Source organism: Myxocyprinus asiaticus, chromosome 41 (genome assembly GCF_019703515.2).
Source record: "Myxocyprinus asiaticus isolate MX2 ecotype Aquarium Trade chromosome 41, UBuf_Myxa_2, whole genome shotgun sequence".
Classification (NCBI taxonomy): domain Eukaryota; kingdom Metazoa; phylum Chordata; class Actinopteri; order Cypriniformes; family Catostomidae; genus Myxocyprinus; species Myxocyprinus asiaticus.
The window spans coordinates 10,618,239-10,644,727 of NC_059384.1; the positions used below are offsets into that span (position 1 = coordinate 10,618,239).

At 38.0% G+C, this 26,489-nt stretch overlaps 2 protein-coding genes across 4 annotated transcripts in view; both read left to right on the forward strand.

Moving 5' to 3' along the window:
• LOC127431949 (cytochrome c oxidase subunit 4 isoform 1, mitochondrial-like) overlaps window positions 1–6,809 on the forward strand; it is a 12,994-nt gene extending 6,185 nt beyond the window's left edge. Inside the window, exon 5 of the mRNA XM_051682618.1 lies at window positions 6,528–6,809. Coding sequence (XP_051538578.1) covers window positions 6,528–6,661 — 134 coding nt within the window. The 3' untranslated portion in view covers window positions 6,662–6,809. The remainder of the gene's footprint in view (window positions 1–6,527) is intronic.
• Window positions 6,810–7,904: 1,095 nt separating this feature from the next.
• Window positions 7,905–26,489, forward strand: part of LOC127431947 (apoptosis regulator Bcl-2-like) — a 72,348-nt gene continuing 53,763 nt past the window's right edge. For 2 of the 3 annotated variants that reach the window (XM_051682613.1, XM_051682614.1), the window contains exon 1: window positions 7,905–9,545. In XM_051682613.1, coding sequence (XP_051538573.1) covers window positions 9,000–9,545 — 546 coding nt within the window. In that variant the 5' untranslated portion in view covers window positions 7,905–8,999. The remainder of the gene's footprint in view (window positions 9,546–26,489) is intronic. The other variant, XM_051682612.1, reaches the window with a different exon arrangement.

Genomic DNA, 26,489 nt, shown 5'->3' on the forward strand with positions numbered 1-26,489 from the left:
CCCCGGCTGAAATAATTGGACTGGGTTGTGTCTTGCAGTCAGCGGTTAAAAGAGCAGAAAAGAGGAAGAAGGATGGAAAGATTTACGTGTTTGAGCCCCAGCTTCAGTTCAGGAATCCCTTTAGACCCAGCTGAACCTCTTCCCTTGCAAAATGATAAGAAGCTTTCCAAGGCTCTGTGTGTGTACTTAAGATGGATGGAAAGCAGTTGACAAGTTTGCAAAAGAATTAGTGTGCATTGTGTGTGTGTGTGTACGTACATAAGTGTTGGAAGCATACGAGTCTTCTCCATCTCTGTCTCAGAGGCCCCAGTTCTTTGAGGAAGGAAGTCAATGCTGTATCACCTCAGGAGAGACACAGTAGAGGAAAATAACGCAACGAGGGAAGGAAACAGAAAAAGAGTGGGAACAAAAGTTTGGTGAGGATCATTAGAGGAGAGAGAGGGGTGTAACCACAGTCAAAGTGAGAAAGGTAAAGAAGTCCAAAAGTCAGTTGTCGGTTGAGGGCTGGGTATTTCCCACACTGTCTGGCTCATGTCGTAACTTGATAAACTCTGAATGCTCTGCTCTGGACCACTGTTCTTCTATCTCATTAGGGCAGTGTATTAAGAATTGTCTGAGGCTGACTTAAGCAAATGTGAGGCTTTAAAGAGGAGATAAAAGATGTGATTTTTGGAACCTCTGAGCCATCTGGGATATAGTCATGCTGCAGACTCTTAGATCCCCCAATCCTCTAAAACTGAACAGAATGTGCTGCACATACCCTGGGGCAGGTGTACTGACTCCACCTGGCAAAATAATCTGTTTTTCATTACCTTGTTTGATGTGTTCACATGGCAGAATCTAATCTCTGCCTTTATAGTCTCATATCAGGAGATGCCCTTGAAAAAAATGACATATACCAGAATATATACCAACATTTCAATGCATAATTCCTACAATTTAGTTATAAGATAATATGGAAGATTCTACACTGCATCCAGGTTTTTTTTTTTTTTTTTAACTGAGTGCATGTATGGTTATTAACTAAATTTTTATGTGAACCGGGTCCGTAATATTAGCATTTAGTGTAGTGCATGGTGTACAGACACAATTCCTCTCTCTAATTTGTTTATTTTTCCCCTCCTATTCTTTGCCTGGAGGATAAAACTGCTGTTAGGTGCTGCCCTCTGTTAGGACAGTTAATTGCTCTTTATTGTCTTTTGTTTTTTTCTCCCCGTTGCTGACATGTCTACAGTTCCACTTGGGGGGGGGGAATGGGAGGGTTATTTAGGAGATTTTTCTAAATTAACTGTCTCTTTCACAACCCTTCCATTTTTTTTATTTTTTATTTAATGATTAACAGTACCAGGGTTGTGTCTTAAGATATCTGAGCAATTGCTAAATTCCGTTCTTTGTTTGGTTATATTGGAATAATCAGTTAATTTAAAGATGAGGTGTGTATGGTACAGTATTTCTCAATCACTTTTTTTACATTTCAGTCTTATTAAATGTTTAATTGCCACCTATGCTACAGAATTTTCTGATTAATTCACAATGACCTGAAGTCAAGTCAGATTATATAATTGTAGTTAAAGGAATATTCAGTACAAGTTAAGCTCAATCAACAGCATTTGTGGCTTAATGCTGATAAGAACAAAAAATGTATTTTGACTTGTCCCTCCTTTTCTTAAAAAAAAAAAAAAAAAAACTGTTTCAGTGACGCACTTACAATGGAAGTAAATGGGGCTAATCTGTAAATGTTAAAATGCTCAGTTTCAAAAGTATAGCAAAAATATGTAAACAATATGTGTGTTAAGATGATTTTATTGTGATAAAATTTCTTACTAACCCTTTCTTGGTTAGTAAGAGTTGATTGGACTCAAGATGGCGCCGAGTATGGCTGCTGCTTTGCGAGCTCCGACACAACATTGTAGTGTTTTGTTTGTTTTGTTTACAATTCTTATGTTTTTTGTATTGGATGTTGTCTGCCTTATTGTCTATGACAGACAAACACTTTTGGACATTGGTTCAACAATTACACACCGTAAACCTGACTTCAAATTCCTCAATGCCGACCCGCTGTTTACAAACACACCAGCGGAGCCCTTTGTTTGGGCTGCCCGGCCGCGGAAACGCAGGAGGAAAAGGGGAAATAGAGCCAGCGTTCTCATCAGAGTAAGACGTCGCGCAAATCAACCCCCGCTACCCAGTATTCTACTTTCAAATTTTCAGTCTCTGGATAACAAACTCTGCGAGCTGAAAGCGTGGATCTCTTTCCAATGAGAGACGAGGGACTGCTGCATTATCTGCCTAACAGAAAATTGGATGTCTGCTGAGATTCCAGATTCAGCCACTGAACCCGCGGCGTTCTCCGTGCGCCGAGCTGACAGAACGAAAGACCTCTCAGGTAAAAGCAGAGGTGGTGGTGTATGTTTTATGATCAACAAATCCTGGTGTGATCAGAGGAACGTACATTCTATCAAGTCTTTCTGCTCTCCTGATCTGGAATTTCTCATGCTTCTGTGTCGACCATTCTGGCTACCGAGGGAATTCACAGCGGTCATTATCACTGCTGTGTACATCCTGCCACAAGCCGACACAGACCGGGCACTCAAGGAACTGTACGGATTATAAGCAAGCAGGAAACCGTGCACCCTGAGGCTGCGTTCATTGTGACCGGGGACTTTAATAAAGCCAGTTTCAAATCAGTCCCACCAAAATACCACCAACACATTAGTTTTAACACACAAGGGGACCGGGTTTTGGACCACTGCTACTCTCCCTTCCGGGATGGCTACAAATCCCTCCCCCGCCCACCATTTGGCAAATCGGACCACTCTTCCATTCTGCTTCTGCCCGCTTACAGGCAGAAACTGAAACAGGAAGCAACCACCCTCAGAACGATCCAGTGCTGGTCGGACCAGTCAGACTCTACGCTACAAGACTGTTTTGATCACGTGGACTGGGAGAAGTTCCGGTCCGCCTCTGATGACGACATCGAGCTTTACGCTGATAGCGTAACGTGTTTCATCAGAAAGTGCGTAGAGGATGTCATTCTGACCAGAACAATACGGATCTATCCGAACCAGAATCCTTGGATTAATAGCAATGTTTGCGCGGCACTTGATGCGCGGACCTCCGCTTTTAATTCCGGGAACGCGGAGGAGCATAAACAAGCCAATTATGCCCTCCGAAAAACTACCAGATCAGCAAAATGTCAGTACAGGAACAAGATTGAAGGACAGTTTAACACTACCAACTCTAGAAGCATGTGGCAGGGAATTAACATCATCACGGACTTTAAAGGGAATAAAAACTCCGCTGTGAACATCGCTGCCTCTCTCCCGGATGAGCTAAATACTTTTTATGCTCGTTTTGAGGGAAATAACACCGCCCTCGCGGAGAGAGCTCTCGCGGCCGAAGCTACAGAGGTTAGTTCACTCTCCGTCTCTGTAGCGGATGTAACCCAATCCTTCCGACGGGTGAATATCCGCAAAGCCGCGGGTCCAGACGGCATTCCGGGCCATGTCATCAGAGCGTGCACGAACCAACTTGCTGGTGTTTTTACGGACATTTTCAACCTTTCCCTCTCTTTGTCTGTAGTCCCCACATGCTTTAAAACATCCACAACTGTGCCTGTTCCAAAGCAATCCAAAATAACTTGCTTAAATGACTGGCGTCCTGTTGCTCTGACCCCCATCATCAGCAAATGCTTTGAGAGACTAATCAGAGATTACATCTGCTCTGTGCTGCCTCCCTCACTAGACCCATTGCAGTTTGCTTACCGCAACAACCGCTCCACTGATGATGCCATTGCATCTACAATACACACTGCTCTCTCTCACCTGGAAAAAAAGAACACTTATGTGAGAATGTTGTTTGTAGACTACAGCTCAGCATTCAACACCATAGTGCCCTCCAAGCTTGATGAGAAACTCCGGGCTCTGGGCTTAAACAGCTCGCTGTGCAGCTGGATCCTGGACTTCCTGTCAAGCAGACGCCAGGTGGTTAGAATAGGCAGCAACATCTCCTCATCACTGACCCTCAACACTGGAGCCCCACAGGGCTGTGTTTTCAGCCCACTCCTGTATTCCCTGTACACACATGACTGTGTGGCAACTCACAGCTCCAATGCCATCATTAAGTTTGCTGATGATATGACGGTGGTAGGTCTGATCACTGACAATGATGAAACACACTGGTGTCAGGAGCACAACCTCTCCCTCAACGTCAGTAAGACAAAGGAACTTGTGGTGGACTTCAGGAGAAGAGATAGAGAGCACAGTCCCATCACCATCAATGGAGCACCAGTGGAGAGAGTCAGCAGCTTCAAGTTCCTGGGAGTCCACATCACTGAGGAACTAACATGGTCCATCCACACTGAAGCCGTTGTGAAGAAGGCTCATCCGGGCCTCTTCTTCCTGAGACGGCTGAGGGAGTTTGGAATGAACCGCCACATCCTCACACGGTTCTACACCTGCACTGTAGAGAGCATCCTGACTGGCTGCATCTCCGCCTGGTACGGCAATAGCACCGCCCACAACCGCAAAGCATGGCAAAGGGTGGTGCGAACTGCCAGACACATCATCGGAGGTGAGCTTCCCTCCCTCCTGGACATACCAGGCGGTGTGTGAAAAAAGCTCGAAGGATCATCAGAGACTCCAGCCACCCGAGCCATGGGCTGTTCTCACTGCTTCCATCAGGCAGGCGGTGTTGCAGCATCAGGACCCGCACCAGCCGACTTCATGACAGCTTCTTCCCCCGAGCAATCAGACTTTTGAACTCTTGATCTCCCACGATCAAAATGCATCAGCACTGCACTTTATTACTCTTATACACCGGACTGTCATAAATTATATTATTATTATATTATATTCTCTCTTAACAACTTACTATCAACCGACAGCCTGAATGTCAATACAGTACAATACAACCTACTGTACATTCTATATATACTATATATACTTTTTTATTTTATAATGTTTATTCTATATTGTGTGTATTGTATACTGTACATTGTATGTTATTATTTGTATATTGTGTTGTGTGTAATTATGTGTATATTAGATTTTAAATTGTGTTGCAAATCTGATGTTTATTGTAAATTGGTATATGTCTCATCACTGTCACGACTATGTTGCTCGGAACTGCACCCAAGAATTTCACACACTATTGCACTTGTGTATATGATTGTGTGACAATAAAAGTGATTTAATTTGATTTTGATTTGATTCTGTGTAAAGTTATATCCAATTTTACAACTTCGTTGCTATGTTTACGTAGCACTGTAAACCCTAAAACAACTTTAAAAACAATGATTTAAACAACTAAACAGCTCAAATAATGCTCAAGTCTTAGCAGAAGTATTAATGCAAGTTCTTTTATAAAATTATAAGCTTCACATTTCTGTTCTTAAATGTGCTGTAAGCGATTTCTTTCATGGAAAGGTATGCAAAAACTGTTCCAACTCCCTGACAGATATTACTGAAATAAGTGTCATGAGATATCTCACCTGACTCTGGGACAGCAAACAAAAATGTGTCCGCAGACACAAATGCAATCAGTTGAGCTAATCTTGTATTGAACCCGGAATATTTCTTTAAGCTATATTGACAGCATATATGGCATGCAAAAAACATAAAAATTGTGTTACAGTTTTGCATTTACATTGTTATTGCATTTCTATAAATGTGTCTGGTTTTACAAATTTGAGTTTACAAACTGATATACAAGTCAAAGCAATTTATTTTATATGGTAATTAATAGCATGTCACAGCCGACACAGCTTAATGGGATAGTTCTCCCAGAATTGAAAATTCTCTCATCGTTTACTCACCCTCATGCCATCCCAGATGTGCATGACTTTCTTTCTTCTGTTGAACACAAACCAAGATTTTTAGAAAAATATCTCAGCTCTGTAGGTCCTTACAATGCAAGTGAATGGTGGCCAGAACTTTGAAGGTCCAAAAAGCACATAAAGGCAGCATAAAAGTAATCCATACAACTCCAGTGGTTTACTCCATGTCTTCAGAAGCCATATGATAAGTGTGGGTGAGAAACAGGTCAATATTTAAGTAATTTTTTTTACTATAAATCTCCACTTTCACTTTCACATTCTTCTTTTGTTTTTGGTAATTTGCATTCTTCATGCATACCTACTAGGCAGGGAGGAGAATTTATAGTAAAAAAGGACTTCAATATTGATCTGTTTCTAACCCACACCTATCATATTGCTTCTGAAGATATGTATTTAACCATTGGAGTCTTATATATTGCTTTTATGCTGCCTTTGTATGCTTTTTGGTCCTTCTGGACAGCATTCACTTGCATTGTGTGGACCTACAGAGCGGAGATAGTCTTCTAAAAATCTTTGATTGTGTTCAGCAAAGAAAGAAAGTCATAAACACATGGGATGGCATGAGGGTTAGTAAATTATGAGACAATTTTTGGGTGAACTATCCCTTTAACATGTAGTTCTTTAATTCTCTAACTTAGTATCCTTCCTCATTCCTTCCTCCAGACATTTTGTTTATCTCCTTTTTTTCCAGTGTACAGTGATGTTCCCCACACTCTGTCTCATGAGTGGGTTGAGAAGCAGACACAGAGGATGATAGACATGAGAGTTAACCCTGTCCATGGGTTTTCTAATAAGTGGGACTATGAAAAGAAACAGTGGGAATAAATGCATTATGCAGTAATGACAGAGAATGTAGCATGTTTGCATTAATGAGGATTCCCTAACTCAATAATGCTGTGCAACCTGCAGCCTTAAAATATACATACATATATGTGAACCCAAATAAATGCACTGAATTAAAATCAGAGATGCCTCAGTATTCTGCCTTTGTACTGTTTTACCTGAGAATAAAGCAAATGTGTTGGTACCGACTGGTACATTTACACTGTTACCTGACTACCTGAATTTAATATGTGCTAACTCAATTGACTAGGACAGATAGTGTAAGAAAGCATGTGATTGGCTGAGGTGTTTGACCTAATCCAAATCACTTTGAAGTGCTTGAAATTCCCTTTTTATAAAGGTTTGGTAAATCTGGCTTAAATGTATGTAAATACAGTGTTCATTAGATTTAGTAACCACTAACTCCTGGTTGTAAATAATACACCAATGACTTAAAGGGATATTCCGGTTTCATTATAAGTTAAGCTCAATCAACAGCATTTGTCACATAATGTTGATTACCCACAAAAATTATTTAGATTTATTGCCTCCTTTTCTTTAAAAAAAAAAAAGCAAAAAATCGAGGTTACAGTGAGGCACTTACAACGGAAGTAATTAGGGCCAAATTTTTGGAGAGTTTAAAGGCAGAAATGTGAAGTTTATAATTTTATAAATGCACTTACATTAATTCTTCTGTTAAAACTCTGTAAAGTTGTTCAAATCTTCATTTTTACAGTCATTTTAGGGTTTAGGGTTTGTTGACATTACATATTCATTGCAACGAAGTTGTAAAATTGGCTATAACTTTACACAGAAGAGGTTAGTAAGCGATTTTATCACACTACAATAATGTTAACATGCATATTGTTTAGGTATTTTGGCTATACTTTTGAAACAGTGCGTATTTGAATGTTTACAGTTTGGCCCCATTCACTTCCATTTTAAGTGCTCCATTGTAACCCAGATTTTTTCTTTTTTTAAAAGAAAAGGAGAGGTAAGTCAAAATAAAATGAAAAATGCTGTCGACTGAGCTTAACTTGCATCGAACCAGGAATATCACTTTAAAATAGAAATACTGGGTACTACTTTCTGCTACTACAACTACTGTGCTTTCTTGAATGCTTAAACCAGACTATTAAATTGCTAAATAAGTAAAAAATGGCAATTAAAGGGCAATACCAGTATTATTTATTGTTTTTACAGATTAATTGCTAAAAAAAAAAAAAAAAAAGAAAAGTGGCTTTCCATCCATACCTTGAATGCATCTTGAGAAAAGCAACACTGTTATCCAACATTTAACTAACTCATAAATTATGAACATGATGACAGTTAACAGCTACCTCAAAGACTTCTTAACTTAACAACATGCCTTAGGTTTGGAGCCCTGAGAGAACTATGACAAAAAGCTTCAGCAAAGTTGAAAAGAATGCAAAGAAGTACCATAAACACTGCATGTTGTGTATCCCAGTAGGCTACTACGCCAAAAGCAATGAATGGTGTGACGTAGAGGAAGTGCCGCCCCCAGAGCGAGTATCTTCAGACAGTTTCAACAGTTCGCTCAATGAACGCGCCAGCCTCGATGTCATTCGGCGGTGGTGACAGAGCACGCTTAAATTTTGCAGGATTGTACCACGATCCGTTCCGTTGCTACACGTTAGAAAAACTGCATCTCGCCAAAGAACGAGGAAATATACGTGTACATTTACAGAGAGAGGGAAAAAAGTGCTTCAACGTGAACAGACTTGGTCGCTATTTTCTCTTCCGTCTTTTCTGGGACATCGAATGTTAGTGGAATAATAAGCTGCATGCCCTTGACAAAAAATAAAGCATTTGCTCGAACTTATTTGGTCTCGTAACGTGGAAGACATTGTGGATGCAGGTTCACCCGCCGTGGCGCACTGGAATAGAAGCGCAGTGAGTTTCAGGAGTGAAGGCGCGTCCCGTATTCAATAAGCGGACATTCCTCGCGCAGAGCTCGAGACGGTTTTGGATCTCCGTTTGAAGTTCAACCGCGCGCTGCAGCAAAGACTGTGCGCGCGAGCCATCGTCCTCACGCGCTGGAAATGCAGGTTTGGGGTGCAGACAATTCTTGCTTTAAAGTAAAAAATAACCTTTTTAGGTTTCATATTCAATGAATGTAAAACTCCAAGATATTATTTACCTCAAAGTTTGCCATATGGTGACAGAAACCACGTCTTAAGATACACTGAGCGATGTGACTTTGACATTTCATGGAGCTCTTCTCTGTGAGAGACCATTTTTTTCCCCCGGTCATTTACGATGTCCTCTGAATAACCGACTCTTTCTTGTTTGAACTCGATTTCAATTGCGTTCAATAACGATGGCCGACGAAAATCGCTTTGACAGTCGAAATATTGTGGAGAAATACATAAACCACAAACTTTTAAAGAGGGGGTATGTGTGGAAATGTCAGTCTTCTGGAGAGGAAGATTCCCATAATAAAGGAATAGAGGACTCTTCAAACTCTGACAGGAGGCTTCAGGCTCCGTCGGCCGGAGGGGGCAACAACGAATGTCTGTTACCCCACCGGGTCACTCGCTCCGACACTCACTTGAGGCTCTATCGGGCGTTACGTGAGGCTGGGGACGAGATAGAAAAGATGTACCAACGGGAATTTGAGGAGATGTCCAACCAGATGGTATTTACTCCCAATACAGCGCAGCGCAATTTCGTGGCTGTGGCCGAGGAGCTGTTCAGGGATGGAGTGAACTGGGGTCGTATTGTGGCGTTTTTTGAGTTTGGTGGGACCATGTGCGTGGAGAGCGTTAACCGGGAGATGGCGTCCCAGGTAGATAATATTGCACGCTGGATGACAGACTACCTGAACGGGCCGCTGGAAAACTGGATCGAGGAAAATGGTGGTTGGGTAAGTTTACGATCGGTGCGCTTATGTCCTACAAATATCTCCTCAACTGAAGCTTAAAATCATAGCAACACAATTCCAGAGCCTTTTTAAACACCAAATAGCCATCAGTAACCATGCAATGATCTTTATTTCACTTTATATCACATTCTCAGTTGATGTTTTTTTATCATTAAAGAGATAGTTCACCCAAAAATGAAAATTCTCATGCTATCACAGATATGTATGACTTTCTTTCTTCTGCTGAGCACAAATTAAAATATTTAGAATATTTCAGCTCTGTAGGTACATTATTGCAATGCAAGTGAATGGTGACCAGACCATTGAAGCTCCAAAAATCACATAAAAGCCACATAAAAGTAATCCATAATACTCCAGTGGTTAAATCCATATCTTCAGAAGTGATATGATAGGTGTGTGTGAGAAACACATCAATATTTAAGTCATTTTTTTTACTATAAATCTCCACTTTAACTTTCACATTCTTACACATTTTGAAAGTGAAAGTGGATATTTATAGTAAAAAGACTTAAATATTGATCTGTTTCTCACCCACACCTATCATATTGCTTTTGAAGATATGGATTTAACCACTGGAGTCATATGGATTACTTTTATGTGGCCTTCATATGATTTTTGGAGCTTTAATGGTCTGGTCACCATTCACTTGCATTGTAAGGACCAACAGAGCTGAAATATTCTTCTAAAAATGTTTGGGTTCTGCAGAAGAAAGAAAGTAATCATACATATATGGGATGGTATGAGGGTGAGTAAATGATGAGAGAATTTTAATTTAAGGGTGAACTGTTCCTTTATGAAAGCAAACTAAGAACTCAAACCTTGTGCTCCACTAAGACCACTACAATGGCAATGCAGTTAACGTACTGTAAATGCTGTTGAAGTTCAACATACAAAGTTTAGTCAGCTTGGTTTTAGTCAGTTCAGTTAAGGTGACAGTTGATAATTCAGTTAAGGTTAGCCCTGCCTTCCCCTTTCATGAGTAAAAAGAAAGTTCATTTTCAATTAGACAGCATTTCTGTCTCAAAGACATGTGTATACTGTAGAATTAGGGTTATTATGAATTCTTAATGATTGTCTGTTTGTAAATCATTAAAGCCCAGATTTAAAGAAAATCTCTTATGGTCAAATAAAACAGACACTCTATGTGACTCAGTTCTTATTTTAAGTGGAAATGCTTTCTTTGCTTTTCGAGGTCAAGCCAATGACAGGAGTGCTACCCATGTCATACTGTGATTTGCCAGTGGGACAGTTTAAAGAACATGCTCTTATTTGAGCTTTTGCCAAGGAATTCTTGAAGACACGTGGTGATTTGTCTCTGAGGAGAAATTAAAGCTGCAGTGTGCGTAAAAATGGTGTATATCCAAGAACACACTAACTCCCTAGTCAAAACAAGTAAACACTTTTTATTCTTTCTTTTCTTTTCCAGAGAGCCCTTGTTTTAACATTACCCTTCATTCTCTCTGCAGTGCTTCTGTTCTGAATTATTTACGGTATAAATTGGAGCAGCCCATCATGTTGCATTGCTCCTATATGGGTGGACTCCATCCTATTCATGCACAGCACATCATCCCAGAACCCCCTCACTACCCCAGTCAAAAGAGAGGAGGCCATCTGTTTCCCCCTCAATCATACATTAAGCATGTATAATATTTGATAAAAATGATGAAATCATGTTAAACGTAATTTGTGAATCTTTTCACTTTTTATTGTAACAATCAGACATGTGGCTATAATAATATGTGAGATGGTACAGTCTTTAGACTGCAGACTAGAGGTTAGCCTAGTTTCTTTGCTGTCTGGTACAGCTGTGCAGGTGGCCCAGCAGGGCCATTATTCCTGTCTGAACGAAAGATGTGCTGGGGCTGAATTAATGATGGTCATTACTCACCACATCTGCTGCAGGTTAGACTGACTCAACTGGCCTCTGATAAAGTGAGGTATAGAGGAAGATTTTCAGAGCAAACAAAAAAATATTCACTGTACACAAATCTGCTTTCATCCTCTATTCATGTTTGTCTTTGTAAAGCAGTTAGCGTATTTTAAAAGGGTCAATTGTAATTTATTTAAGGTAATAAATGGGTTTTACTATTGCATTAGAGCTGCCTAAATCAATGTGTATGTGTGCGATGTCTGAGTATGTATCAAATAGGGCTGGGCAAATGTTTTTTTTTATTTTTTTTAGTTTTATTTATTGTTTTTTTTAAATTTTCAAAAGCCATGGATTGATCTCTTACTCTGTGCGCAACCCTCCACTACAATGAGAGGAAATCAACAAATTTCGCACTATTCGACTGAAGATGTATATATTTGGCAAATGGCTGGTACATGTTTAGATTTCACTCTCCAGTATTTGTGTAGTATAGTGTTGGAATATTCAGTAGCTAGATCCTTTCACTGTGTTGAGAGTAAAAGTTGTTCCGTGTAATGTGTTTACATAGACGAGATCCATGCAACCGGTTTGTCATTGAATAATGTCTCTTTTAATACCCTTTCTGTTCTATACAGTCAGTTGTTGATCCTAAACAAACAAAAATAAATTTTTTATTGTAATTAGGCATAGCACAGATGAGATAAAGCCTTTTGAGTCTCTCTCCTTAAGGTGCTTATTTAAAGACACTATTTACAGAAATGCCGGTTTTCTTAAAGTGACAGTACCGGTTTTTAACACGTGTTCAGCAAATCAATGTAAATACATGTAAATAGTACAAAATATTTATTGATTAAATACATTGATTTATTCATTTATAAAAATCTAAAATGTGACAAATGATGAAAACGAATAAAATATTATTAGTAAAATGTATATTTTCGTAATGTACCTAGTTAGAAGGTCCCCTGTATAATTAACAGCATTAGCTGGGAGAGAATTTATTTCATATGTAAGCAACAGGGACATTATAACTGAAATAAACTCATATGAATCAATATTGAACCGAAATCAGAATGGAATCGAGAGCTTGTAAATCCGAATCGAATCAGGAAATCTGATACCCAGCCCTAGTATCAACTGTGTCACTACAGTACTTCAGGTGAAGTGATGCAGTGCAATTAGGACACAATTAGAAGAGAAGCATTTTAATAAGTTTTTAACATGTGCCTGCATTATTCACAAAGCTCAGCACTTTTGTCCAGAGGCGATGAATGATTTATTTATTTCATTTTGTTATGAAAAGCACATCTACAGTTTGCATTAGGACGGTTATTGCTAAGAGAATTGACTTGCTCATGAGAGGTATATACTGTATTACACTAAGTCTGTCAGCAACAGCTTTTTTAAATGTAGGATTTGTTTTGAAGTGCTGAGAGCATTTGACTTATATACTCACACAGGGGATGTTTCCTGGTTGATTTCGTTTGTAGTGAGTTATTTTAGGGGCATTTTTATTAGATTACTGATAAAGTCCCAGTTCCTTACCATCAGAGTGCTGGTGGTGTTTATTTGCCCATTCATCTCATTCAAAGACTGCATTTAAAATCTTTCTGTGTAGTGATTTATATTATAAGGGCTTTTATTTTGAGAACAGTAACATCAGTGGCTATGGAAAGCCTGTAAAATTGTGCACCATTTTTTCAGGGACCTTAGGAGGAAAACACATAATTCAGTACTGCTCTCAAGTTTTTTTATTTGAAAGTAATTGTGCTCTATTACTCAGTGACTCAGATAATGGAAGAAGAAGAATTCGGGTTTTGGTAAGTGTGCCACAATTAAGAATGTCAGGTGTTTTTTGGTATTAATTTCCCCCATTAGAAAGTCCTCCAATGTGTCAGAAGGGCTTCCCATATCGCCTAAATTGGTCAAATGGCTTTACTTTTCTCCCAGAAAGAAATGTCCCCTCTACCCACCGTTAATCCCAATTTATTATCCTCCTCTTGAATTATTGTAAATCATTAATCCTTGGATAAAGCCTGTCTGTGGAGAATACATGATTCAGCTGTACCGCACCGCTCCATCGTATTACTGTTTTTCCAGATGCCTGCAGGGATACCCCATTTACCCAGCATGCCTCTGAGACCTTCATCTTACTTCATTCGCTCTCACCAATTAAATTTAGTTGAAATTCAGTTCTGAAGAATTTTAAAGATGTGTTCTGTTTGTGCAGATTGTCCTCTAAATGTTTACTCTGATACAATTATAGACCACTCCAGACATGACAGAGCAACAAGAGACATAATTAAATTGGTTCTGTCTTATTGCCATGCTAATGTAGTTCTTCTTAATGATGGCAGCTAAACATGCAGCCCTGTGGCCTGGAGATGCCCGTAATTCATGATGTAAAATGCTAAAATTGCAGCCAAGTTTGAAAAGGCTCACATGAAACTGGAAAATGTACTGACATAGTCTTGTGGTGCTTGGAAAGTTTTCCATAATCCAGTTTGGCCTTTCCTTTGACCCTTTCACTAAAAATAGCCACCTGTAGCCTGTTTACCGTGACATAAACGTTGAATAAAACAATAGAAAACCTAAATTACTTTACCTGGCATTGTCCCTTTTCCAGAAAGGAACATCGTACAGAAGTTCTGGAGAAAAATTTGCTGGAGGTAAATATCTCAATACAGAGCAACAGTGCCTGCCCACTTTTTTAGCCTTGTTGGTTCCAGAAGGATCTATGCCATTCATTTTTTTCCATAGGGATTTCATCTAATCCTTCATAAAAGAGTTCCAAGCCATAAACCAAACCAACCAGCTCTGAGGTGAATCCCAGCATTACAAACTTTGATTTGAAACAAAAAAGTATTTAATGAGGGAATGAACTACAATGATGTAATCGGATTTAAAATGATGGAAAAATATAAAACAATTTATTTAATGTTGTAAATTATAAGTATATAAACAATATATTTTAATTCTATTGCAAAATATTCAGATAAATCCAAATATATAAGTACTAGTAGGCATATAATATTTGATGGTGTAGACTCGATTGTGTCTTTCGCAGTGTGCACTACGAAAATTATTCACCAGTTAGAGTATTCTTTAATTGGTGAATCATTTTTCTTTTTCTTTAGGATCATGGGTAGTGTAGCTCTTCATCAGAAAATGTAGCTGTTAAACAGGATTTTTTTTTTTATTAATTTGAAATAATGCATACTGATGGTTTCAACAGAAGCATATGCCATCAGTTAACAACCTCGGAGCTCATGGTAGGTCTGTCTTTAAAGGATTATATGTTATCATTAATAATCAATTCCCCTTTTGAAAAAAAAAATGAATGGAATTTTTGCTCTATAGAGGACAAACACTTCATCTTTTAATAATAGTGCTCTGTTCTCTATTCCTCCATTTGCTAAATGAAAATGTTTGCTATATGAAATGGACTAAATTATGTTGCCTTTTATCAAATAACTACAAAGAATGTCATATACCATGAACAATAAGTACTTTTAAAATTGTTTAGCTGCTTGTTTAATGTGTTTAATGGATGCGTTAGGTGTGTAGAATAGGTTCATTGCCTTCTTCCAAAATCTAAAGCACAGCACACGTCACACTAGAGCAGATGCTCAGACATTTAGGACTCCTGCTTTGCAAAATGCTTAATGAGTTTTCTCATTATTGTGGTAACCGCTTTGAGCTAGCTCATTTAGCATGCTGTTTTTTGGACACAACAAACTGATGTTTACTCTTATCATAATTGCCATGTTACTAATCTGTTGAGGTACATAAAGATGGAGTTTTGTTTGTTTGTTGAATTGAAATCAAGTGTAATTCTTTTGTAGGTAATCTACATAGCTGTGGGGAGTTGCTAATGGACACGTTAGCCAGCCTACCAAAGCACAACATTTGTTTAATAATCTCTCTTTAAACTTTGAAAGACATTCATTCAGTCAGCAGTTTATATTAGGATCAACGTAAAATGTCATATTGTAGTTTTACCATTCTCACTACTTCCATGAGGTAGTATGGTATATATTGTGTACTGTTTAAATCCGGCCCCCACTCAGACAATTAAATCAGTCTGCCTGTGTTGACATTTGTTTAGACAGGCTACAATTTCGCAGGTGTTCACCCACACACCACATACCTGCGGTTCATTACAGGTTTCTTGCTGTGTACAGTACACTTCTGATTCTGATGCCTTAGAGGTACATTTGACCCCACCTGGGTCTTTTGTTGGCGGGTGTTACGTCTTGGGCGTTAACAGTTAGAGTCAAAGAACTTCAAAAGCTCCACCATTGCTCAGGTATTCATTTTTCCTGAGCATGTGCCTCACGCAGCCCTTTCAAGTGACATTGTTTATGAAAGCGATATCGACACGAAAGGCAGGCCGTGAAAAAAAAATCCAGTCAAAAATAGAGTGCAAAGAAAAGAGTCTTTCTTTTTTTTTTTTTGACATTCAACTGAAAATGGCTTCAAACAGACCTGCTGTGTATTTTACTGTTGCCATGTCCTACATCTGTGCTTATGAAGGAGCCAGGAAAGGTTGCAGAAGAAAAGAAAATTGTGATTAAAAGAAAAAGTAAATGGAGGAGGCAGATAATAGACAGCAGGAATGATGAAAAATTGTAGATTAGGTTGCCAGGATAGATGATAAAGGATAAAGAGTATGTTTTGTTATTGAAGCTTCCTGCCCAGCTGCTGTCAGGTGGGTATGGTTGTGTATACTGCTCCTGAGGGCAAGTTAGGGCTACAAGGGCTGTTCTGATTGGCTGTCAGAGTGCTGCGTGATGCCACTGACCTCAAGTCAAACCTTCTGCTGGGTGTGTCTGGAAACAGGCCTGATGTTTGGTGGAGATGAAGGGTTTTAGAGATGGGAAAATAAGGATTACCTCCCAGGAGTTGTCTAATGTCGGTGTTCTCTCAAGTGTTGAGAAGTGTTTCTATACACCAAAATGCACAAAAGTCACTTAATTATATAATAAGACAGAAGAGAATCATCTCACAAAATTATTAGTCATAAGACACTTGAAAAGGTAGGTTTACCTCCCTTTTTCCCATATAGTGTCTTTCTAAATGCTGAGGCTTACAGACTAGAGAACAAATAGGATGTGAAAGGTGAGTTCAGCAATGAGGCAGAACATCACGGGTAAATACCTAGTTGAATTTTAATTTAAAGAACACCAAAACATCATCTGTAATCCCTCATCAATCTCTCACTTTTATTCACTGAAACTCACAGTGAGTCATTAACAGAAAAGCTTGGCGAAGCTGAAATGTTTCAGCCACTTTATGTTTTTAGTCATTGGTTTCCCTGAAGAGGTGACAGACTCACAGAGAAAGTTTTAGGGACACCCCCTTGTTTCTCTATTGGCTCCCTCCGTACACATCATGGACACCATTAGAGGCAGACCTTTGTAATTACAGATAATTGAGTTCCATGTAGTCAGGTGCCAGTTTTTAGATTTTCATATTGTGATAATTGCTTAAGCTTTTACCATTTTATGATGGTATTGTATACATATTGTACATTAAAATACAGGTTGAAAAAAGTTTATTGACAAACTTTATACTTAATGACAAGTTTAATTGCTTTTTTAAACACCAAATTTGCATTTTAATTTGAAAGATCACAAAGAAAGTAACTTTGAAAAGAACCATGAAAATCTAATGGTGGTTTCACATCTAGTACATTTTAAGTTAACCAAACCCAGTTCAGTTAAAGTGAACCAAAAAGAAAACCAGACGCAAATGACCTCAGTGCTTTTGGGGTTCACAATGTACTGTAAGTGGATTAAAAGAGGACCCAGTTTCTTTTTTGGTCATCTTCACATTAATGTTGTCTCAGACCCCTTGTTGTTCACACCACAGCCTCTTAAGAACTCAGACCCCATTGCAGCTAGAGCTGTCACGATTATAAAATTTGGCTGACAATAATTTTTCATAAATAATTGCAATTATTATGATAAGCATTTGTCATACAAATGGTCATACTTCTTAAGGTGTACATATGCTTATGACAGATAGGCCTACACCTTAAGGAGTAATTTATTGATATTTAACTTGAAATCACATAATAAAGTGGGGCTATATGATTACTTTTAAGGCTTTAAAAAAAAGATTGAATTTTTTGTAAAAAATTATCGCACAGGGATAGAATTCATAAAAAATAATATTTTATATGTCATATCATTTATGAAACCCAGACAACACCGCCAATTATGGACACAGTGCATATATTGCATTATGTAATAGTAATAATGTATACTGTATTTCTGTCCTAAATTCTTCACTATCTCACATTATATTAAGGCTGTCCGATAAAACCTACAAGCCCTTATTACGCATGAAGGAAAACATTTGAAATTCTATGTGCATTTGAAAATATGTTTCTTTATCAATCATCTCGAGAGTAATGGAGCAAGCAAGCATCTCCTCCTGCATGTCATTTACATTGTGTGTAAGAGCCAAGAACATTTGCCATTGTGTAAATAAAATGAAAGTGAAACTATAAAAATCCTCACTTGAATTTTACCGTACATATCAGACGTACGCCTATCAGAGCACTTTAAAGTGCTTCATCTTAACACGCCGCTCTGCTCTGAATGCAGCCGGTCCGTTCATTTAAGTTGCTCAAATAATGCAACAAGAATGGAATATGAGACACAAAAACACGTCATGGTAATCATGGTATATCTATATTCACTTAAAATTCCCATATGTGGACAGTAAATTGTGACTGGAATATGAAGAATGCAATGCAGGTATGGCAAGCTACGAGGTACTTATGTCATAAAATGCAAAGCGGACTGATACCTCTTCGCTTTCACATCGCACAAATCGCTGGCTGTGTCTCATTTGGAAGGCTGCGTCCTCCGGTGGCCGCATTTGTCGGCAGCATACGTCATCGAGGCTGTCTCGTTTCATAAAAGCGAGTAGGACACTCCAAATACAGCCTTTGAATGTGACCTTCTTTCACGGGAATTTGGAGGATGCATGAGTTGTATCCTTCATGGGCACTCACAACCCACAATTCTTTGCTTCAACGGAAATGTCTAAACAATTTACGCCAGTTTGCCCGTAAATATGATGTTCAAACGCAAGTAATGTTAATTCCCAAGTTGAAGTACCTCAGTAGACAGGTGCAGAGTATATAATATGTATAATTATATTAATATATAATTAAAATAAAGTATTATAGACTAAAAGTACACCTGTAAAATCTATTTTCTTTTCTCTTTACATCATTGTAACTCTCCTAAAATTTACCTCATACATTCCTTTCCAAAGGGACTTTGTTCCTTTGTCACTCAAAGTGCTCACGCATGTTAAAGAGTGGCGTGCTGTCATAGCAACCATGATACATTCTGTTTCCATTTGTACTACGAAGGCTGTCTTGTTTAAACGAGGCTTGTTTAAAGGAGGACGCTTAGTATACTGCAGCCTTCAAAGGACGCATCCTAGCTAGCACACAACCTTCGAAACGAGACACAGCTAATCAAACCACAAACGGACCCACTAACGAACCGTTCTCAGACCACATCCTGAGGTCCTTTTAGGGGGGTCTGAGACCACTTGGGTTGTTCACATATACACGTTATACTGCTCTGAGAGCACTTGGAGTGCTTAAACGAACTAGGTGTGAAAACGCCCTAAGAAACTCATTAAACAGTTAAATAAATACACGAATAATAAAATAAATAAACATTAAATAAATGAATATTTTAAAATAAATATAAATTCAAGTGGTTTTCAAATATTTCCACACTTTACCCTTTTAGAAAGGGGGTAAAAGGTCAGAAGCTTTCCTCCTTGAGCAATTTTTATCCACGTTGTAAAAATTATAAAATATTTATTAATTATAATACAATTTACCATCCATAAAAAATCTTACCGGCCATGAAAATGTATTTTGCATAATTTTTCTTAAAAATAAACAACAATAACAACAATAAAAAAAAGTTCTGTCTTTATAATAGCACAGTTCACTGTGTCATTTAAGATGAGCCAATCTGTCTCTTTGTGAAATGGCACCTGACACAAAAACATAAAGACACATTGTAATTTTGTTCATTATATTTTCATTTTGGTGTCTAAATGTGAAAATGTATCGCCACATGGAGTTCTGGAGAAAAACTTTAGGAATCCTAGATACACTTCTGAGGATACATTTTCCACTGAGCTGTTAGAAGATGCATGTCTGGCAAAAGACGTTTTCTTTAAAAGTCTGTTTGAATGTCTCTTTTAAACGCTCGTGTCACTTATCAGAGAGGGTCATAAGTGTCCATGATAACATGACCATGTATGTTAATTATCACAGTATACCATATTACCAAATATGTAAATATTACCATGTCTAGTTCCATGTCAGTTCAATTAAGTCTTTCATTCATCCTAATGGTGGATGCACTCTTGATGATGGCTGTTTTTTCTTTTTTTCTTTCTTTTTTTTTTTGCGAATCAGTTGTGTTTGTGGAATCTTATTTGTTTGAATAAGTTGACTTGTGATTGATCAAAGTGATGGTGCTGGCTGATCAGACGGGCTTTTGAAATGCTAAAATTTTGATTTTGACTTTCCTCACCCTTTGATATGTGCCTTTAATTTTTAAATCGGCTTTTCTTTCAACCAGTCTTTTTTTTTCTTTGCATAGATATTGTGGAATATAGGAACAAAGACAAAGGATGTAGGAAAAATTACATGGACCTGTGCCAAAATATATGGTCCTAATTCCTGGGTTGGGGCATCTGTCTGGCCTGATGGATTCAAGAGGCGGGTGCCCCTCACCCCCAGCACATTAGATTAATGACGGGATCATTATCTACTCAAGAGAGCCATTTTAATGTACACAAAAACATGGTACACGGTAGGAGAAGACTGTGCCAGTCTGCTTCATACTGCTCGCACACATCAGCAAATATTTGCAACCTGCTGTCTCTCAGCAAGCCCATCTTTTACTAAAGATATCGACGTAAATCAACTTACAGTATTTTAAACCACATTCAGGACCTCTGGTGCATCCTCTGGCTACAAGATTGGGGATGAACATTCTGTCACCTGTTTGCCTAAAAGGAGCTTTTTCCCTTCTGTAGATTTGAAATCATTTGCCTGGCATACATAGGGAAATCCGATTAATTTTTTAGGAGAAAAACAACTGGCAGAATAGTGCTCTCCTATAAATTGCAACTGATTCAACCTCCCACATGAAAGTTGTCAGCCTTGACAGTTAGCTCATAGGAACCTTTTTTCAATAAATCCACATCTGTGTGTCTGCCCACTGAAAGAAGACAGACACACACACACATACAAATGTGTGACATACACAGTGCACTAAAACACACAGACAAAGGCACAAGAATGATTAACAAAAGGGTCCCACTCGTTACGACTTGAAGATGTTACAACGCAAACGCAGATGGGAGTCTTGAGGAAGAGATGAAAAGACAGACACTTTTACTACAAGGCTAAAGATGGCTCTCTTTTGCTGGGGTCTTAAAAGTATAGTTCACAGGAAAATGAAAATTCTGGCATCATCTACTCACCCACATGTTGTTCCAAACCTGTAAGTTTCTTCATCTGTGGAACACAAAAAGGAGATGATAGAAAGAATGTTAGCCTAGCTTAGTAAGGGTTTCGTGCTTCTGTTCTTTCATGCTCTACTGGCATAGTCTAGCACCAGGGCTGTAACCAGGGTTTGAAAATTAGTAAGGTCCACGGTGAGGTGTCAAGACTTTTACCAAAATTACACCTACAAACGCAACATATTCTATAGGCTACATAAAAATTTGATATAAAAATTAAAGGACAGAAACCAATAATAATACTGAAATAATTTTTTAATCGCAAATGCAGTTAACAATATTAATACTGAATTTTTATCACATAATAAAGCATTGATTTGGAGTTGGGCAGCAAAATTTACTCATATTAACTACAGAAAAATCAGCAAAAGTTAATTAACAACTAATTATCTAATGCTATGTTAACTCCATTACATATGAATATTATCCAAAACAATCAATTGCTTTCCTTTTTGTCAGACTCTTAATTATTTAAAGGTGCACTCAGTAATGTTTTCCTCTTTAAAAAAGATTTACTCGTAAAGAAACATGTATAAAATCATGGCCACTTACATGAGATGAGGACTCTAGTCATATCAGTGACCTTATAAAAGCTGTTTTATTCTGCATAGGGCAGGGGCGTCCTCATGGGGGCTGCCATTTTAGAATCACATGACCAGCTGAATACTACTCGTTTAAACTCAGTAACCGTCTTGTTCTTGGACACTTTCACTCTTGGATTAAATTAATCATGGTTGAATGTGAATAGTGAATTTCTACAATGGCATCTGTAACTGAAAACTATTGATTTTGAATGATGCTGCATCCACACCACTAGGTGTCACTGTAAGTCCAAGATGACATGAGCAAAAAGTTACTGAGTGTACCTTTAATTCACCTTTTTTAATTAAAGGTGAATTAATTAAATTAATTAAATTTAATTTAATTTTAATTCAGTTCAACTGAAGGAGAAAAAGTCATAATTTCATCCTTGATTCATGAGTGTCCAGGCTTTAAAGCTTTTTTTGTTCAATTCTGCTTTGTAATTGCCTTTATGACAATTTTCCATTGTTCGTGCATAGTATCCAGAGTAACTATGTTAATAACTATGGTATTAGTAAGATCATGATAATCACAGGTAAAAAAATAAAAAATAAAAATCACCATGGTTAGATGTAATTATGATAAAAAATAAAATAAAATAAAAAATCTATGGAATTTGTAATGAAAAACAATATCCTAAACACATGTAGAAATAATAAAAACAACCTACATAAAAGTGACTCTTATTGCCCTAATATACAATATTTCATATTTTTGTTGGGTAATAATATTAACATTTATTATAAATATATACACTATTTCTGGCAAAATACCATAGTTACTACTATAGTTAATGTTACTACAGTAACTGTCAGGTATGTTTTTATACGGGTGCTGATTTGTGAAATGAAAAGGCTGTAATTACCATTGTGAATGGAACAATGTTTTCCTGTTTACCTCGTCATTGTAGTTTAATATCATGGACTGTTTAATCTTGTTTTAACTAGCCTTTAAGTGTCTCATATCAGATGGGTCAAATTCAAATGGGTCGTACGCAACGCGCACTGTGTAAACCTTGAGACAGCACACCGCAAGCGCAGAGCAGGTTCATCAGATGTAGTAGTATTTGCGGACACTAAAGAATCCAGCCAACTGTCTAAACTAAATTATACATGCATGCAGACACTCAAAGGAGTTTTCAACAGCTTATATTTTTTATTCAGTTGTACATAGCATCAACATTTATTTTTGACCTCATAGCTGGTTACGGCCATGGCTAGCACGTCTTTGATGCTCATCCCTCTTTCAGTTTAAAGTCATTTTTTTTCTCGCTGTCATTAGAGTGGCTGAAATGTAATGTTTTGAAGACTTTAAACCAAAATCTTTCTTTATTTAGCTATTTTGTTGGATTCACCCCTCAGGTATTAAAGAATTTACACTGATCTTCCTCGCTGTACTGAGGGAGTAGTTTAGCTCGAGGACTCTGTATCGGAACTTTGAGGCACTCTCTTGTCTCTCACTGCTTGTTTGGCATAAGTGTGGCTTAGCATGCTCAACAATGCAACGCTCTTGTCTCCCCTTTTGTCTGGAGGGAATATGATTCTTGGTGGCTTTTAAGCAGTTCAGGGCTGAAGCCAAGTATTTCCCCCTCTTGGTACCTCTAGGTCAGCCCTGTCCGTCGCTTGCCATCTGCTTCTTGGTTTGCTCTAGGCATTGCAGACCCTGTTGATCTCCCCATTATCCCACGAAACCAACCGTCCAGCACTCAGTGTTCACAAAAACATGCCCTTTTTTTATGTGTCCTCACTAAGCAACTCTCACAGGGCATTGAACTGCTAAAATTGCATCTAGCAGCGTGTCCACCTCTCACCCACATGGTCCCTACACACTGCTTAGTCTCAAGTGTTATATTTTTTTTTTTTTTTTACCTGATATGTGTGATAGCTCGGTCTGATCCTTGAACATCCTCTTGTTTCTGGTTTACAGAATAGGGTATCATTTGCACAGTGCTTTTCCAAGGAACCTCTTCTGAATGCTAACAATATGTTATTTCAAGATAGCGTAAAGTTTGAGCAGTGCTGGGTCCAGATATGGCAGAATCAAAGCTTAGATATGTCAAACAGTAATTATGTATTTTAGGTTCATCTGATGCGGGTTGAATTATTCATAAACGTGCAGAAAGAGGCAGTCTCTGCCTGTTAACGTTATACACAGTCTGCCTTTAAGTTTAAGACTCTCATTAAGGCTTGTTGAGTTGGAAACAGCTCATTTAACACATAGAATTCTCTGTTCAGTGAGATTTGTATTCCTTACAGGGGTCTCCACAAGACTCACGACAGAGTTGCCATTTACGTTGAAGTCTATGGAGTGAAGCGTTTCGTCAAGCATTGTAATGCGCCGCTCAACAATTTAAACTTTCACCCTGCTAATTTTTGAAACTGCAGCCAATGATTACCGGACAATTCAGATGACATATCATTATCTAGGCAATGCCTAAAATCAAAACAAAACATTTTCTGCAGCTGTAGCTGGTTGACGTTTGCTTTGAGTATTGTGTTGACAGCCCGACGCAAGTCATGTGGAATCCCCTTAAAGGAATATTATGGGTTCCATACAAGTTAAACTTAATCAACATAATTTGTGGCCTACTATTGATAACCACACATTTTCTTTAAAAAAAGCAAAAATCTGGGTTCCAGTGAGGCACTTACAATGGAAGTGAATGGGACAATCCATAAACGTTAAAATAGGTAAGGCAAGGCAAGTTTATTTATATAGCACATTTCATACACAATGGCAATTCAAAGTTATTTACATATACATTTTAAAGAAAATACTAGACACACACACACAAAAAAATTAAGAACATGAAATAAGAATGAAAAGTAATAAAATAAATTTCAATGCAATTAAAAAGTTATATAAAAATAAAATAAAAAGAATAAAATAGAATAATTAAAATGAAAGAAAGACAAAAGCAGAATGATTCAGTGAAATCAATACAGTAAGTGCAGCACAATGCTCAGTTAAAATGCACAGCTAAACAGAAGTGTTTTCAGTCTGGATTTAAATGTGGCTACTGTTGGGGCACATCTAACCTCTTCTGGAAGCTGGTTCCAGTTGCAGGTGGCATAATAGCTAAACGCTGTCTCACCGTTTCAGAAGCATAGCCACAAGACAAAAACAATACGTTAACATGATTTTAGTGTGATAAAATCACTAAATAACCTTTTCTGTTTAAAGTTATATCAAACTTAGTTGCCTTGACAATTTAATGTCAACAAACCCCAAAACCCTAAAATGACTTAAAAAGTATGATTTAAACAACTTTACAGCTCAAATAAGATGTGAGTTTTATTTTATAAGTGCATATTTCTGTCCAAATTCACTTCCACTTCAACTGGTGGTGGATTTATTTTATTTTATTTTTATTTGTTTTAAGAAAAAGACGGACAAGTCGAAATTACTTTTTGCCACAGCATTATGCAACAAATGCTGTCGATTGAGTTTAACTTGTATTGAACCCAGAATATTCCTTTAAGTTTGACTTGCTCTGGACCTGGAGGAATCAGTCAATTTACGGGTTGATTTGGATTCCAAAACATTGGGACCAAAGAGAACAATGGCAGCTCCTGTTCTGAACCAACCTGTTCTGTTTTGAAAACCCCACTCCCATCTCACTCAACAGAATGAAAGTGGATTGAGGTCCACATACAATGCTGGGAGAGACTGTAGGCTACTGCTCTGAAAGGCATTAGCACTGCCTCTCTCCACACTGTGTTATGAACCTGTTGTCATACATATTTGATAGGGAGGGTAACCTCAACACTAAATGTTTTTCCCTCACAACACACCCTAACATAGATTCATTACCATTCAATTGGATGCCAGAAAAGAGACAAGGCATCCTTTACCCTCTTTGTTGTCATGCAATGACACGACAGGCAGAAAGATCTGCATACTTACTGCGAACGGGCTTCTTTCCTTTTTGCCCAAAAAATATGAGGAAATGCAGTGATATTTTTGTACTTCTAAGGTGTTCGTTTGTGGATATTTCCTGAAATTCTTTCCTTTCATGGCTAGTCGGAAAAGTATTGATGATTAGCTTTCCTACTGATGTTGTCTTCCCGAGCGTTGACAACCTTCCGTGACATCACCCTCAAGTAACTTATTTTAAAACAATGCTGCATGTAGTATTATTCAGGATTTGTTCATCTAGAGTCTTTAAGGTGGTTTAGGAGAAACAAGTTTGGTTTCTTCTATTATAGAAATTAGGCTTATGAGTGTTGTTCCACTGGCCTACAGTATACACTCACTGAGCACTTTGTTAGAAACACCTAGACACCTACTTATTCATGCAATTATCTAGTCAGCCAATCGTGTGGCAGCAGTGCAATATGTAAAATCATGCAGATATGGGTCAGGAGCATCAGTTAATGTTCACATCAACCATCAGAATGGGGGAAAAGTGTGATCTCAGTGATTTCGACAGTGGCATATTGTTGGTGTCAGATGGGCTGGTTTGAGTATTTCTGTAACTGTCCTAATGTGTCTGTTACCACTCTGTACAATTGTAATGAGCAGAATAGCATTTTAGAATGCACAACACGTTGAACCTGGAGGCGGATTGTGTACAACAGCAGAAGAACAGGTCAGGCACTTTATTAGGACCATAGTGTTCCTAATAAAGTGCTCAGTGAGTGTATGTATTATCTAGTTGAAGTTTATCTAGTTTGAAGGTGAAATTTTTGTTATTGTTTCAGATTCATTGTTTACATTTCTAATGAATATGATGAATTGAATTAATCTAATGAAAACTTTAAGAGAATATAATGTGCTGTCAGCATAATTCTATCACTGTGGTGAAAATTACACTCCTAGTAATCATTGGTAATTTAATACACTGCTGTAAATAACGACACTATAACGTCTTTTTAGTGTTCCATCTGTTG